Here is a 17,369-nt window from a genome sequence, read left to right as displayed (position 1 = left end):
CACACTGTTTTACATTTCCTTTATTGCTATTTAAATGCCAAAGACATATCTTTCTACACTGCAGCAATGCCTTCTTCAGTAGGACGTTGCTTTGGTTGAACGTTAGACAGGTACAGACAGAGGCTGGACATAGCTTCAAGAGTACAAACTAGAGGGTAAAGGCTAACAACTATGAAGGATGGTTTAATGTTATTTATTTTCATTTAACTTTTATTTAAGCAGGGAGTCCCGTTAATCTCAAATGTATCTTTCTCAAGGGAGCCCTGCATGACAAGATCAGCAGCAATTACACAGAAAAGTTAGACACAGACAATACAATCAAGGGAACACAAGAAACACACACATTGGCAGTACAGGGCGAATAATACTAACTAGAAAAGTACATTTCCTGAAGAAAATGTGTGTGCTTGCTAGCTTGTCTTGAAGTATTGATTGATTGAAAGGATAGGATGGCCAGAACATGTTCAAGCTTGAACTGTTCAATAGTTACTATTGATTATTTATGCTAATTTAGGCCGGTTTTAATAGTCATCATTTATAAAGTTTGAAAATGTTAAAGTTGTTTTAATGTTTGTAGCGGAAATGGTTAAAGAGCAGTTGCATTTCAATTGTCTACCACTGTGTTCTTAAGTTTGGAATAATACTGTGAAATTGTGAAAATTATGATAATGGCCTTTTAGTGTAAGAGCGGATTGAAAAATAAATGAGTTAATAGACCAATATAAAAGAGCGTTACAAACCTCTCTGCCAACAACAGCTAGTTCAGTTTTCCCCTCCCTACTGAGACCACTCCCAGACAGTCCTAGCAAAATTCTAGCTATTTTTGTTTCTTTTAGACAACAATCACAGTAAGTTACTTAATTGTTACCCAGAAATAATTTAATACTGAGATTTTTAAAAAGGCAGCATTGGACCTTAAAAGGATGGAGGAATTAAATAATCTATGAAGTGTTTCCATCATCCTGAAATTGGTTTTGGTGTTTCTTGCTTGAATGGTTAGAAAGCAGTGTCACTGTGAATATCTACCTCTCATAGAAACCACTGACTGTAATGTAAATTATGCACATTTGAAYTGATTATAGTTCAAAAAGTATATACAATATCAAAACGTAGTATGCAAACAATCTAAGTTGGGTCAGTCTGCACATTTCAATGTTGGTTTGGAGTTGATGGCGGTTCAAGAGTAGTAGCATCTCCATTTTTATGATTTTTAACATTAAAGTTTATGGCCCCTTGATTGCCATTCAAATGCATTGTGGTTGATTTTAAATGTTGATGTAGTTAAATTATATATGGTAATTTCCATGTGAAAGGACTCGAGCACCAACATGTGAAGTTCATAGGAGCATATCAAATTGGGTGTCAAATGAAAGCTAAGAGTCTATGTTTTTGGGAAATGAAGGCATTTCTATCTTAAAAATTAGGCATACGTAATGGCCTTGATTTCTGGTCAAACAGATGGAAAAGGGGTTTTAGAAAATATCTACCAGAAAAGGTCTTAAAAAGGTATTAGAAATACATCAAAACACAGTAATGTTGAAATAAAGACCCCTGACAACTAATATCAACACATTTAGCTTGAGAAATGATTTGCCTTTAAGTTTAAGAAACATTGTTTTGTGCCTTGTAATTCCGTTACCAAAACCCTACATATCTATAAGATTTTTTATTTTCTATTCCGTTACCAAAACCCTACATATCTATAAGATTTTTTATTTTCTGTCCCTCATGAGTTCACGGAAATAACAAGTAAAGGTAGACCTACCAATTAGTAAATTGTGTTTTTACTGTTTGTTACCAAATCGGTCAGTACACAGATGTCGTTTTTTGGGCCGGTCCAGAACGGCATTGATTTTAATTACCACAAACGTAGATTTTTGGTCCGGTCCATACAGGCCTTGATTTGGCCCAAGCATAGACATCCATGATCGGTGACCTGTTAATTGAAATGCATTCCAGGTGACTACCTCATGATACTGGTTGAGAGAATGCCAATAGTGTGAAAAGCTGTCATCAAGGCCCAGGGTGCATACTTTGTTAAACAAATCCAAATATATTTCAGATTCTTCACTTTTTTGGTTTCTACATGATTCCATGTGTTATTTCATAGTTTTGATGTCTTCACTATTATTCTACAATGTAGAAATAATAAAAATAAAGAAAAACCTTTGAATGAGTAGGTGTGTCCAAACTCTTGACTGGTACTGTATATATACAATCAACAAGATAAAAGCTAGACAATCAGGCCCTCATTGATTTTTTAAATAATATTTGAGCATAAGAAAACAGCATTAGCCATGTCAAAATACTTAGAATTGTAGGAAATTAGCTTAAAGACTGCAATTTTTTCTCTCAGCATGGTAAAATGCATAGAATTACAGGAAATTGGCTTTAAAACTGCAAAATGTTCTTTCAGCTCCATGACAGAATATGTGGAATTGCAGGAGATTAGCTTTGAAATTGCAACATTTTCTCTCCGCTGCAAGGATGATATTGTTGACTTATTCTTTGGTCTGCGTATGTTTCTTCACCACTCAAAGCTTATGGTGGGTCGCTACTCAAAAGACACCTCAATTGATGGGTCACAAAGCAAAAAGTTTGGGAACCCCTGCAGTAGTGTATAGTACAGCAAAGACAAGTAAAGTATAGTTCTATACAGTAGGCCTACAGTCGAGTAAAGTTCAGTATAGTACAGTAGAGAACACTAGAGTACAGTATAATGTATTGTACTATACTCTACTGAACTATACTTGAACTCTACTGTGATGTGCTGTATTGTACTCTACTTTGATGTCCAAACTTGTGAAACATAGACGTCTATAATTGGTTCAGATTTGGTCTGGTCCAGACCAACCAAGACCAACCAAATGTGGTATTGTTTGGGGCATAGCTCATTAGAATAATAGCCAGTGTGTAGAATAATACCCATATGATATTGCATATTTCTACCTTTGTGTTCCTATTCAGGATACATCATTATGCATGTCTGTGTAGTACAGATCAGGGACCCATGATGTAACTCTGTTACCGGGTGTAAATCCACTTCTTACTGGAGTTCAATAATCAAAATATTTTTTTGAAACTCAAGGTGTCATGTTATAGCTGACACCCCATTTTTTCTGCAAACATCTTTGAATCTTAATTCAGAACAGATATTTATCATATTTATTTATCAAAAATAATTTCTCAAGCGCGCTAAGTCGGGGCTGTCTGCACATTTTAAAGTTGGTTTCATGTTAATAGCTTAAGCGGTTTAAGCGTTAGAGCTAACCGAAGAAATCAAATAGGAGTACGAGTTTTAGAGACACCTAATGAGTGTTTTTGTAAGACAATGAAAGCAGTCTGTTAGGTCAGATACAGCCTAACCTAACATAGCAGGCGTAAAAGAAACGCCTGAAAAAAGATCCCCTGCATACTGGTCTTGACGAGAAGAAAAAAAACAGAGAGCCTGGTCCATAGTGGAGGCAATAGCGTATTAATGTAGATCCTAGATCTGTTGCTATATAGGCTGCTTCTACTCCGAGCCCCACAGTAGTGCTGAGAGCCAGTCCAGCAGGTGAGTTGAGTCCTGTAGTAGGTCCTGTAGAACTAAGGTCAGTTTACACTGGGAGAGGACCACAGCTAGTATCCCAGCTCCCGCGGACAGCGTGATCAGCAAGGGGGACAGAAGGACCAAGGGCCTGGGGGGTTCTGGCTCCAGCCTGGAATAGAATGAATACATACAAAATAGGAGATGATATTCTATTGATTCCCAAGGGGAAATGAATCTGCCTGTCTACCCTTTGGGCTACCTACCTGGTTCTGAAGGGCTGGGCTACGCGCTCCCACTGAGTGAGGATGGCCTGTCGGGCCCCGTCCCACTTTCCCGGCCCTCTTAGGCGGTACTGGTAAGGGGTGCAGGGCCCTAGCAGTACACGCAGCCCCACACTAGGCTCCCTCAGCAGCAGCCCTAGGATGTTGGGACGAACCCCCATCTGCTCAGCCAGGGAGTCCAGGTATGGTATATAATCCACATGGAGAGCTGCCTGTCTGGGACACAGGCAACTGAGAGAGAGAGAAGGGGAGATGGAGGAGAGGGAGAAAGAGAGAAACATTGTGAGGAGAAGTTGTTTGTAACCTCTAGGCCTTAATTTCACTTTGAACAGCCTAGGCCCTAGATTTGGGAACTGACAAGTCTGCAGTTCACAGGCAAGGTAATCACTCATGACAAAGCAAGGCAAATGGCCACTTGTATTGAGGCAGCTCTTCTTCATGTTGTTTACCTCTTCATGTTCCTCTTCGTCTCCGTCTCGATTTTGGACAGCATCGTTTTCCGTGGTGGGAGCTGTGTCAACCCTTCAACAAACAATCATATAGAATTCTAACTTCGCTGTGTTTGCCAGGTATGTATGTGTTTGCCAGGAATGTATATTGAGACAGGTTTGTGTCATTCCAATGTGTGTGTGTGTGTGTTTAAACCTAATCTCTTGTGGACAGACTATGTAAGATAAATTATATTGTAGTTTGTGAGATTTTAGGGTTTGGGTTGCCAAGATTAGTTTAGACCAGGTGTGTGTGTACCTGCGATGACCCTCGTGACCCAGCGGGCCTGCATCTCCACTGCAGGAAAGATGGGTCCTTTAGTCTGGAACAGACCCATGATGGCCAGCGTGGGGCGCTCGAGAGCTGGAGGGAACACCCGTCTCGAATAAAAGAAAACAACCCCATTAACCTAAAGCAACGTCAAGTTAATTATACAGTGTGACACCATTTCACCTCTGGCATCTATTAAGTGTTGATCTCTCTTCTGTATCTTAAAGGGGCAAATCCTAACATCCACTTAGGGATGGTTAGAAATGTACTGGGAGGGGAGGGAGGGGATAGGTAGGCTGGTCCAACTCAAAGTGTTTCCTTCCTGCCACCCCAGCCTCCACCTGTTTGGTTCTGTTTCCTTCCTGCCACCCCAGCCTCCACCTGTTTGGTTCTGTTTCCTTCCTGCCACCAGCTCCACCTGTTTGGTTCTGTTTCCTTCCTGCCACCCCAGCCTCCACCTGTTTGGTTCTGTTTCCTTCTGCCACCCCAGCCTCCACCTGTTTGGTTCTGTTTCCTTCCTGCCACCCCAGCCTCCACCTGTTTGGTTCTGTTTCCTTCCTGCCACCCCAGCCTCCACCTGTATGGTTCTGTTTCCTTCCTGCAGGGAGATTGGTACAGCGTAGCTTACTCACTGCCTGAAATTATTATGAGCTATCCCGAAGGAGCAGAGCCTAACGCCAAGACTAATGTATTGCATGTTGTAATCTTTTTCTAATAAACGGTTAAACGAATATGTGGTGTTTCCTGTCTGAAATACAATTAACTCAAAATGAAGTTTACGACCACAAATAACAAACCCTGTGTTTATAAACGTGGATATCGACTTTGCCACTTCAGCATGCTTTTGTGGCCCAGTCGATGCCACGCAGGGCTACGGGCCAGAAGGTTGAGGGTTCCCGACCAACGTGGACGTGCAAACTCTCCCTGCCCTTTTCAGTACACTATAGTCAGAGCCGGCTGCAGACAATGATCAGCTAGGTAGAAATCAGATTTGCAACATTTTGATGCTATATTTATAATTATATAAAATATATGCAACGAAAATAATACTATGTCAATCTCTACAAACAGAAAATAGGCCTACATCCCTCCCTACCTTGCAGGCCTACCCAGTATCAAAGGCTTGGCTTAACAATCTCTGAATGTCATCACACTTTTTGGTGTTTTCTAACAGATGTCTCTTTCCATTGATCAAATGGAACAGTTTGGATGTTGGAATTATATTTTGGACGAACGTGTTCAGGTACAAGAGCCTTTTGAAGTAGCCGAATCAGATTTTTTAAAATTGTCACTGGTTGTGTTTATGACAGACATAAAAAGTAATAKATTTTAAAAGTTAAATGACAAATATTTAGGCTATATMGAAGCGTTAGGTTTGGGGGGGGAAGGAATAGCCGCTCGGATCGGAGAGGAGGCAGAGCATGCTTTCCTGAATAACTGGGCCTGCTGGGGACACGTAGCCACATTATTATAGAACAACTTGGGAGAATGATGATTCACAACAGACAGCACATCTCAGGATCAGAACTTAAAATACAGCCAGACTGACTGGCTACTGTGCCTTTCTACACCTTATAAACTGTTGAGTAAATAAAAACAATCAGGGGGTGCTTATATAGTCCTGTTTCACTCTACACTGAGTGTACAAAACATTAGGAACACCTGCTCTTTCCATGACAGACTGACCAGGTGAATCCAGGTGAAAGGTATAATCCCTTATTGATGTCAGTTGTTAAATKCACTTCAATCAGTGTAGATGAAGGGGAGGAGACAGGTTTAAGAAGGATTGTTAAGCTTTMAGATAATTGAGACATGGATTGTGTATGTGTGCCATTCAAAGGGTGAATTGGCAAGACAAAAMATTTAAGTGCCTTTGAATGAGGTATGGTAGTAGGTGCCAGGTGCACCAGTTTGAGTGTGTCAAGAACTGCAAATCTGCTGGGTTTTTCACYCTCAACAGTTTCCAGTGTGTATCAAGAATGGTCCACCACCCAAACCGGTGCATATCACACTCCCCCTGAACCCCCATRGGAGTGTCCACAACTGATCCTGGCGTCTCCGCTTATATTGAAAATTGGTTCAGCTTGAAATTATTTTATGTGTGGTATGATGCTAGTTAGCCTATTGAAGATCAGAGGGGTATCCTACGAAGCAGGTTTGAAGAGGTGACTTTGGTCAACTCAGAGTTAACTCAGGATAACCGGTCATACGAAAGTGGCTCACATTTTAGGCAGGTCAATTTCTATGGCAACAAATCCTTCAGAATTAACCTGCTCCGGGGCAGGCTAACTCACGGCTAACTCCACTTACCCTGAATGAAATGACTAAGCCGCAAGTTGAGGACCAATGAAATCAGATTCCCTCCCTTTTYCAAAGGTTATCATCATCCCCTTCATRTGAAGAAGACGACTGATMAAATATTTTAATAATCACATTTGTTTTTGTGTGCAATTTTTTTTAAATTGTAAAATATATCACATTACGCATTTAGTAAAGACAGAATGCCTTTTGAATTGTTACATTGTGTGAAGTTTTCGATAGGAGTATGAAGAAAATTGTGCTTGTGCATTGGTAAGCACACCAAAGACGGCATTAACGATAAGTAATGAAATAAAGACGGCACTTCTAAAAGCATATTTCACACCATAGCCTGCTGAATTTGCAAGATAACTTTTCTTTCATTTTGGCACAAATGAAAATGTAGCACTGTCTCGCCCATGCACGTGCAGTTACAAGCTTGCTAGAGTTCAGTTAGAGGCAGGTGGACAAGCAATATCCACCGGCATAGTACGGATAAGCTGGTTAACTTCTACCCGGAGTAGATATAGCTTGCTTCGTAGGATACCCCTCTGTACAAACTATCCACCTATACAACTATTGTCACTTTGAATGGTGGCTAGAGGGCAGGATAGACAGACTGGTAGACTATATTGACCTGTGGTATAGTTAGCATGTGGAAAACTGTAGTGTATATGGCAGGGCTATTCAACTATATTCTTACAGGGGCCAGATGAAAAAAGGTTAATTGCAGGGGGGCCGGACATTTTCCACATGCGATTATTGTTCAGAAGAACTGTATAAAAAAGAAATGCACACACACACCAATAAAGCAGTTCTTACAATTAAATGTTGCTAAAAGTAATTAGGAAGGAAGTGGAGGGCACTCATCCAGCAAGTCGAGGTGCAACCCCAAAAATTGTTGTAGCTTTAAGGAATGGGGTCATAATATTTTGTTGCTTAATCCGTTCAAACACTAGAGACAAATTAATATAAAGAAAATTAAAATTATTATGCCACATAGGCGCTAGAAACTGCTAAAAACGACTAAAAACCTCACTATAGACAACTACAATAGTGCTTGTCATTTTGGCACTGAAATCTGATTTTGGCGGGGATTAATTTGCAGATATTTTATTAAGGGTCAGAATTGATCAAYGGGCCAGTCTAAATTAATGAACYAGCCAATCCTGGCACGCAGGCCGCCAGTTGAATAGCCTGGGCATAAGGGAAGTACTAAAACACCTTGATATAGGGGAGGAGCATGCAAGCAGATGAGGACATTTGGCTAGGATGGAAGACATTATATAGTAAAATCTGCAGAAGGGTGAATTACCCTCCCCCTGTGCCCGATAAAAAAAACACACAACCCTCCCCTATGTTGGACCAACCCCRCCACCCCACTAAATTTAAAACGATCCCTAAAGTCGAAATGTAACTTGCTCTATTGACATCAATACATGACTGAGTGAAAATTTGACTTAAGTGGAAGTAAGGATTTGACTACCTGTCCAAGCCAGTATTATAAAAGTACCTGTACAGGTTGAGATCCCACCCAGGTCCTGAACATAGTGACGGGGGCAGGAAGGAGAAGTTGCCATTGTATCCAGTACAGAAGACCACTGCATCGATGTCCTCCTCCGTGGTTCCATCCTGGAACAGCAGTCCGGACCCCTGGAACCCTCTCAGGTCTGGCTTCAGCACTACTGCCCCCTGCAGGATACGGCCTGGAAGGTCATCGTTGATCAGCGGCTTCTGCTCTAGCAGCCTGGGATGACAGAGAGAGAAATGAGTGATCGTTTTTTTTTTGGCTTCGTTTTTTATATTTTCAATTGTTGCCATAGTGCAAACTCTCAAATCCGATCTGATATTTGTCACACCTATGTTTCGGGCTGTAATAGGGTGCTGGTCACCTGTGTGTTGGCTGTAATAGGGTGCTGGTCACCTGTGTGTTGGCTGTAATAGGGTGCTGGTCACCTGTGTGTTGGCTGTAGGCCGTAGAGGCGGTGGTCGTATCGGTGATTAAGGGTTCTCTCTGCAGCCCAGTTGACCAGCGCTCTGGGCAGCAGGGAGGTCAGCAGGACGGTGAGCCGTGAGATGGCCGTCATGTCCAGTGGGAGACCGCTACTGGACATACGAGCTAACACCCACGCCCCCTTACGGGTACTCAGGAAGGTCTGGGATGTAAGAGAGAAAGGGAAAAGGGAGAACAGAGAAGTAGAGAGACAGACATCAATGGCCAAACTCTCTTTACAGTATGAGAACCACTGGGTTTGAACCTGGGTCGCTTTTGTACCTCAAGAAAGTYTTAGCTTAAATATGTCCTCCTGTGACAGGTGAGCCCCACCTTCTCTGCAGCCCGGCTGATCTCCACAGCGATGTCTCCTCCAGAGTTCCCAATCCCCACTACCACCACCCTCTTCCCCCGGAACGCATCAGCATCCTTATACTCCCAGCTGTGTAGGCAGCYGCCAGGGAACGACTCATGGCCTGCATGGGAAAGAACACTCAGGTGGTTGAAGAGGTATTGTACCTGTTGGCTACACACATCCAAAACACTTCACATATGTAAACATAGGCCATAGAAAATAAATAAAGAAAAAAACGTACACATAGTATTGTCGAGGACCTTATGGTCAAAACGTTGACACATCTATGGTGTATCAAAACTGTATATAGAGTATAGTGTATAGATAGTGTTTAGATGCTTTAAACTGACCTGGGAACTGGTCTAGCGGTGAGACAGGCTGTGTGTAGTGTCCTGAACACACCAGGACCCCGTCAAAGACGTGTCTCTGCTCCTGTCCCTCCCTGTTCTCTGTCACCACCTCCCACTGGCCTGAACGACTGAAGTCTGGCCTCTGTCTCACGGTCAGCACGCTGGTCTGAAACACACACAGTAACAGATCATAGAAAGTCGTGTAGAGGCTAAATGACTGGGAGAGGTCCATCAAGGGGAGGAGAAGAGAGAGGGGGAGAGAGAAAAGATGAAAGAGAGTGGTGACCTGGAAGGTGATGTGTCTGAGGAGGTCAAAGTGTTGAGCGTAAAGCCTGAAGTACTGCAGCAGCTGGGAGTGCAGCATGTAGTTGGGGTAGTCAGCTGGCATAGGGAAGTCACTGAAACACATCATCTCCTTGGAGGTGTTCACCACCAGAGAGCGGTAGATACTAGAGCGGCCCGGCTCAGGGGTTTCCTGTGGACACACAAATTACATTATTTTCTATTAAAAGGGCCTTTTCCCCCCGAATAGGGCTCTGAGTAAGGTGCCATTTCGGATGCACCCAGGAACACTGTTGGTGATGCAGTTACGAGGGGTCCATCTCTATAGTCCAAAGTGGGTTCCTTTCCTCATATCCTCACCTTGAACCTCCACAACCCCCCGATGTCATCACTGCTCTCGAAGCAGGTAGGCTCCAGACCCTCATCCAGACAGCTCTTGATGCTGGTCAGACCTGAGGGACCCGCCCCGATCACTGCCACACGTTGGGACATACTACCTGTGTGGCGGTCTGTCTTTCTGCAGAGGACTGGAGACACAATAGGAGGCTGATGTGACAGACGCAGTTTCCACTGACTGAGCCTGTTGAGAAACCATTGCATCACCCCATAGATCCCTGTTATCTTTCCTCCGTCTGCAGTGACAGGTTAAACCAACAAATATCCAACTCACTCTACCAACATAATCACCACTGAACATTTTTTGATAATTTCATAAACCTGAATAAGAATGCAAACTCATCAAAATCAGTTGACTCTCAACCCGATCCATAGAATTTGATCCCTCTCAGCTGGAGTAGTTCTGACTGGAACTGTGTCAAATGCAGGTAATTATTTGGTGCTCTGTGTCATTTCCCCAGGTTAGATGAATGTAGGCATTCTTGGAATTAGTTTATCTGTAGTCTGTAGTTAAACATTATTTTAGGTCAAACGTTCTGATTTCCCTGAGCTGACATCCCTGTCCTGCACACACAGACTCTGACCAGCATATTAGCAGAGTAAAGTTCACAAATCGGGAAGTGAACCAAAAGCAGGGTAGGGGAGTAGGTTAACCCTTTACTTGGTTACATAAAACATGAGAGTTGTTACTAGCCCACAGAGCTTAATTTAATCTACCTGAGATTCATTAACATGAACTCATCTCACCATCCACAATGTTGCCTTTAACGTGTTTTGACAGAATCCCCTAGAAGGGGTGGACATGTAAGATAAAGTGCTGACAGCAGGGAGTTATCATTTATTTATTCATGATGCTTTCCACACAGAAACATTGGGAAGATCTTTATGGGATTAAAAATGAGGTGAAGCAGCATAAAATACATGCTTCTTAGTTACTTTGGCAACTAAGAAAATATTTTCTAAACATCCCGCTTTGGCCAACGCCCTAGCAATTTGAGTTCTAGCCTCGCATTTGAGTGACAGCTAGCAAGAGGCCACCCCAGCGTATCCAAAAAGGTTGCAGGGCGGGCCCAACGGCTCAGTGTGTGTGTGAATGTATGTATGTAGAGAGAGAGAGAGAGATAGGTAGAGAGAGAGAGAGATGACATGGTGCACATATCTACAATTTTCGGGGACCACTTTTGGCTCGTGAGTACTACTTTCAGAACTACATGCTAAAAAGTATACAAAAGTAAAGGAGAATCTCTTTAAAGGTTTGTCTTTCTACTTAGTTCTCATGTACAAATATCATACACACTGTCCATTTACATTACATTCTTTGATAGTCTTGACTCCAATATAAACTTCTCAGCAAAGGAATGACAGAATACTGTTTGTAGATCATGTAGTACAGGAGAGGAAGGGGGTGGTGTCCGGGGGGTATTGAGACTCTCTGTGGGTTGTTGAGGAGAGGAGGGAGTGGAGGAGGGGTGGAGGTGTACGGGTGAGAGGAGGGTGGTGTTAAAGCTTTCTGGGTGGTGATGGTGGAGAGGGGGTGTAGGTTGAGCTAATAGGGTTAAAGTGAGAGGAGGGTGGAGTTCAGGCTGTCCTCGGGTGAGGTTGGAGGTAAGGTAGATGAGGGAGAAAGGGGGATAGAGGTTAAGGTTAATAGGGTGAGAGTAGGCTTGGGTGGTATACCACAGCCAGGGACTGGTTTTTCAATACCATTTGAAACTATTTCTTATATGTTTTTCAATCAATTTTAATATTTGTAGATACTTAAGTAAATACCTGCAGTCAACTTGTGTAATATGTTAGAAGATAAAGCAGATCCCATTCTTCATTTCACCTGTCACATTATTTTATATCATGAAGCTTACCTTGAACCATTTGTTTGTTTGTAAATAGCCCAACTGGAGAAAACGGGTGCAGGTGAGTCAAGCTGTGTATTGACAGGGGTCGCATCCTCTGGTCTGCTCCCCTTCTCCAAGCAGAGATGGTAGGCCAGTTGCCCTAGCGACTCCAGACTCCACAAGGACACAGCTTGTACACATGCTGCTCCAGAGCCAGTGCTGTTCTTCCTTCAGACAAGCATGGGTCAAAACTTAGTTTATTTGCACAATGTCTCTCATTCACATTTGCTTGTAAATGTCCAAACTCACCAAAAATGACATTCGGTAGCGCCTACCTATATATGTATAACTTTATGAGCTGGATTGCCTGTCTTTGCAATTTGTTTATTTTCTTTTGCGCTTGTTAGCATATTTAGCTAGCAGCCTCCACGGAAATTCCCTATTACTTTTGAGAATGAGAGGGAGGTGGAGGTAATAGGGTGAGAGGAGAAGAAGTGGAGGTAGCAGGGTGATGGTGAGAGGAGATGAGGTAGCAGGGTGATGGTGAGAGGAGATGAGGTAGCAGGGTGATGGTGAGAGGGGATGAGGTAGCAGGGTGATGGTTGAGAGGAGATGAGGTAGCAGGGTGATGGTGAGAGGAGATGATGGTAGCAGGGTGATGGTGAGGAGGAGATGAGGTTAGCAGGGTGATGGTGAGAGGAGATGAGGGTAGGCAGGGTGATGGTGAGAGGAGATGAGGTAGCAGGGTGATGGTGAGAGGGAAGATGAGGGAGCAGGGTGATGGTGAGAGGAGATGAGGTAGCAGGGTGATGGTGAAGAAGAGATGAGGTAAGAGGTAGCAGGGTGATGGTGAGAAGAAGATGAGGTAGGCTAGGGTGATGGTGAGAAGAGGGCGGTGGAGGTAGTAGGGTGATGGTGAGAAGAGGGCGGTGGAGGTAGTAGGGTGATGTGAGTGAGGGAGGTAAGGTAGAGTGTAGGTGAGGGAGGAGTTGGAGGTAGTAGGGTGATGGTGAGAGGAGGGAGGTTGAGGTAGTAGGGTGATGGTGATGGTGAGAGGAGGGAGGTGGAGGTAGTAGGTGATGGTGAGAGGAGGGAGGTTGAGGTAGTAGGGTGATGGTGAGAGGAGGGAGGTTGAGGTAGTAGGGTGATGGTGATAGGAGGGAGGTTGAGGTAGTAGGGTGATGGTGAGAGGAGGGAGCTTGAGGTAGTAGGGTGAGAAGGAGATGAGGTAGAAGGGTGATGGTGAGAAGAGGGAGGTGGCGGTAGTAAGGTGATGGTGAGAGGAGGTGGAGGTGGCAGGGTGATGAGGAGGTGGAGGTGGTAGGGTGAGAGGAGATGAGGTAGAGGTAGCAGGGTGATGGTGAGAAGAGGGAGGTGGCGGTAGTAAGGTGATGGTGAGAGGAGGTGGAGGTAGTAGGGTGAGAGGAGGAGGGGGGAGGTGTTCAGGAGTTCCTAAGGGTGAGTTTGGAGAGGAGGGAGGTGAGGGAGATGGGTTGGTTGGTTGAGGAAGCGGTAGTATGAGGCTCCTTCTCCCACCATGGCTGTGAGGCTGAGCTTCAGCAGACGCCCTGACACATAACAGCCATGTCTTTCCTTCACCTAGGACAGGCATGGACAAACATAGCATAGTATAAGAACCTTTTCAATATCAATAGAAAATTATATCTGCTTAGTATGATTATATCTTAAATACACAGAACTATACACTACCGTTTAAAAGTTTGGGGTCACTTAGAAATGTCCTTGTTTTTGAAAGAAAAGCAATTTTTTTGTCCATTAAAATAACGTCAAATTGATCAGAAATACAGTGTAGACATTGTTAATGTTGTAAATGACTATTGTAGCTGGAAGCGGCTGATTTTTAATGGAATATCTACATAGGTGAAAAGAGGCCCATTATCAGCAACCATCACTCCTGTGTTCCAATGGTAATCCAAGTTGATCATTTTAAAAGGCTAACTGATCATTAGAAAACCCTTTTGCAATTATGTTAGCACAGCTGAAAACTGTTGTTCTGATTAAAGAAGCAATAAAACTGGCCGCCTTTAGACTAGTTGAGTATCTGGAGCATCAGCATTTGTAGGTTCGATTACAGGCTCAAAATGGCCAGAAACAAAGAACTTTCTTCTGAAACTCGTCAGCCTATTCTTGTCCTGAGYAATTAAGGCTATTCCATGCAAGAAATTGCCAAGCAACTGAAGATCTCGTACAACGCTGTGTACTACTCCCTTCACAGAACAGCGCAAACTGGCTCTAACCAGAATAGAAAGAGGAGTGGGAGGCCCCGGTGCACAACTGAGCAAGAGGACAGGTACATTAGAGTGTCTCGTTTGAGAAACAGACGCTTCACACGTCCTCAACTGGCAGCTTCATTATATAGTACCCCCGCAAAACACCAGTCTCAACGTCAACAGTGAAGAGGCGACTCCGGGATGCTGGCCTTCTAGGCAGAGTTGTAAAGAAAAAGCCATATCTCTGTCCAGTGTCTGTGTTCTTTTGCCCATCTTAATATTTTCTGTTTATTGGCCAGTCTGAGATATGGCTTTTTACTTTGCATCTCTGCCTAGAAGGCCAGCATCCCGGAGTCGCCTCTTCACTGTTGACGTTGAGACTGGTGTTTTGCGGGTACTATTTCATGAAGCTGCCAGTTGAGGACTTGTGAGGCGTCTGTTACACATATATAGGCTGTATTTATAAAAAATATTTGCAATGCAATCATTCTGGAGTATACCTCCAAAACCCATAGAATAAACAGTCACATTTGCTACCATATACAGTCAACCCATTATAATATAAAGCGTAAGATGAACACAAAATGTACATACATTGACATTACACTTCATTAATTTGACATTACAGATGAAAGATTACACAATAACACAACAGATTAAAGTTATAATTCAGTGTATCAAGCTGGTGAGATCTTGTGAAGTAGCGTGTGTCTGCAGACTTTGTCTTTGAATGTACAGAGGCGGAGATGCCCAGACTAGTGGGCACAGTTCCAAACTGACTCCTAGCTCCAACCCCTGGGCCCATGGGGCTCTGATCAAAAGTAGTGCATTATGTAGGGAATATGGTGGCATTTGGGACACACATTTAGCCTATACTGTAGATCTGAAAAGTCTAAACTTTCCCTCTGATAGGGTGGAATGTCAACCATATTGCTTTGATTGGGCATAACATTTTCAGACATTCCCTGGTGAGTAGATAGATAACACAATAAAAACAGAAGAACAACAATGTGTTCTTCCTTATTGCGATGAGAACCATGATTGCTTTTGGCTGGGTACAGGAAGCAGTTTCTGGGGAAGCCATGCCATTGGTCAAATCGTACCAATTCAAGAACCACTGACTGGTTAGCTCTAGTCTCTACTACTGGATTATTGCAGAAGAAATACAGTATGTATGAAATAGATCAGAGAGAGTTACTCAATGGATTATTTACAACAGTCAGAGAAATAAAGCTGCTACTGATATAGACCATCCCTCAGAACAGTACGTGAAGACTAATCAAGATCAGCTGGTCATGTGTAGCTACACTCACTGCATGGCAACATATGACCAAATCCTCCTCAGCTAAAGACTTCAACAAATGCATGTTTGGTTTGGAGTCATACTTGAGCCTGGATGCTACATAAGACTAGATGAGTGAGGGGAGGTAGAGTTCCAGGGGAGAGAGGGGCGGGTGAGTCCGGGGGAGTAGAGGGAGGAGGTAGTGGTTCACGAAAGATGAAAGATCAACAGTGAATCGCAACTGAAGAACCGAGAAGAGGTAATTGAGTCAGACTCTTCTGTGAGCACAGAGAGAGAGGAAAAGACAGTAAAGAGAGAGCGAGAGAATGAGAGAAGAGAGAGAGCGAGAAAAAGACGAAATAGAGTGAGGATGAAAGAGGGTGAAAGAGAGAGACATGGCTAAGAAGCTGCTCCTCCATATTTAATCAGAGCGGAGGTGTTGGAGTGGTTGGTCTCAACACACACCTCTTCCCGGTTTCTCTCAGCTACAGCATAATCCACTCATCTGAGAGGAGATGAGAGGAGGACAGGAGAGAGAGAGAGATAGGGCTGTTGGTTTCAGAGTTGAAGAGAGGAGGACTATTATTCATCCGAGTCAACAATAGAATGTTGATTAGAGTCTGTGCGGGATATTTACAATGTGCCATCAACAACAGCCAAATTACAAAACACCAGCTATGGCATAAAATGGCTGCTGTCTGTGTAAACACACAGAAACACTTTGTAAACAGCCAGGACAGCGGAGAACTCTTTGTCTGGCTCACATGCACATTGCACCAGATAATGTACATTCATAGAGTGGAGGCCATGGTGCAGGTGCACCAGAAGTCAGAGCAGAGAGCAGTTTAGCAGTAGGGCAGTTAAGGACAGGGTGCAAAGTACTTCGCCACTAGATCCACCCCACACCCAATTTTTGGTCATGGCACACAGCATGATTACACCATTACTACAGCTGGCGTCACTCAGTAAAAGGTCTGTGTGTGTCAGTTACACCTGTAAACAAAACAGTACAGAAGAAAACAGCAAACCGTCTTTGACATTCACTGTGTGTTCTCTTTCTGAAAGGTAAAAAAGTCTATTCTACTTCGATCTCTGGCCAAGAACTATAAAACCTGCCGCTCTCCTGTCTTCCCTCCAACCTGTCCAACCTGTTCAACCTGTTCAACCTGTTCAACCTGTTGCAACCCTGGCTGTTGCACAACTAATCAGACTGTTACCATAAAGCTTCAACTCTCTATGCTGATATGAAGAGGATCACTATCTAGCTCCAGGATCACGTCTCAGAGCCATGGATAAGGAGAGATGACGTGGTCTGGTCAACCTAGCCAGAGGTTTAACACATTAAAAGGTCATGAATTAATCAACTACAGGTTTGATGTCAGCGTTGCTGTTAAGTTGTTGGGAAACCTAATCTGGAGTGAAAACCATGCCTCCTGTCTCTGGTTAACACAACATCATCAGGTAATTATTATTGAGCATGCAGCAATCTGTAGAAAACTGGATTATTTCTCAAGACCCGCAATAACCCATTCAGGGTAAGTATACTGAACAAGAATATAAATGCAACATGTAAAGTGTTGGTCCCATGTTTCACAAGCTGAAATAAAAGATCCCAGAAATGTTCCATACACACGAAAAGCTTATTTCTCTCAAATTATGTGCACAAATTTGTTTACATCCCAATTAGTGGGGATTTCTCCTTTGCCAAGATAATCCATCTACCTGTCAGGTGTGGCATATCAAGAAGCTGATTAAACCTTGTGCTGGGGGAAATAAAA

At 43.3% G+C, this 17,369-nt stretch overlaps 1 protein-coding gene across 2 annotated transcripts; it reads right to left on the bottom strand.

The window, feature by feature from the left end:
• Nucleotides 1-2: 2 nt before the first annotated feature.
• Nucleotides 3-10,861, bottom strand: si:dkey-239i20.4. Of its 2 annotated transcripts, none has more exons than XM_023999222.3 (11): nt 10,611-10,861; nt 10,211-10,430; nt 9,855-10,043; nt 9,569-9,734; nt 9,197-9,339; nt 8,827-9,026; nt 8,384-8,617; nt 4,561-4,682; nt 4,263-4,335; nt 3,796-4,044; nt 3-3,701 (listed from the first exon to the last, which is right to left on the bottom strand). In XM_023999222.3, the coding sequence occupies exons 2-11, from the start codon at nt 10,340-10,342 to the stop codon at nt 3,515-3,517; spliced, it is 1,695 nt and encodes a 564-aa protein (XP_023854990.1). In that variant the 5' UTR covers nt 10,343-10,430; nt 10,611-10,861; the 3' UTR covers nt 3-3,514. The 2 variants fall into 2 exon arrangements, with proteins under 2 accessions (XP_023854990.1, XP_023854989.1); XM_023999221.3 differs by having other exon boundaries at nt 10,211-10,377; nt 10,611-10,860.
• Nucleotides 10,862-17,369: the final 6,508 nt, after the last annotated feature.

This window comes from Salvelinus sp. IW2-2015, linkage group LG13 (assembly GCF_002910315.2).
Source record: "Salvelinus sp. IW2-2015 linkage group LG13, ASM291031v2, whole genome shotgun sequence".
Classification (NCBI taxonomy): domain Eukaryota; kingdom Metazoa; phylum Chordata; class Actinopteri; order Salmoniformes; family Salmonidae; genus Salvelinus; species Salvelinus sp. IW2-2015.
The sequence above is the reverse complement of the archived record's forward strand: the minus strand, read 5'-3'. Positions and strand labels throughout refer to the sequence as shown.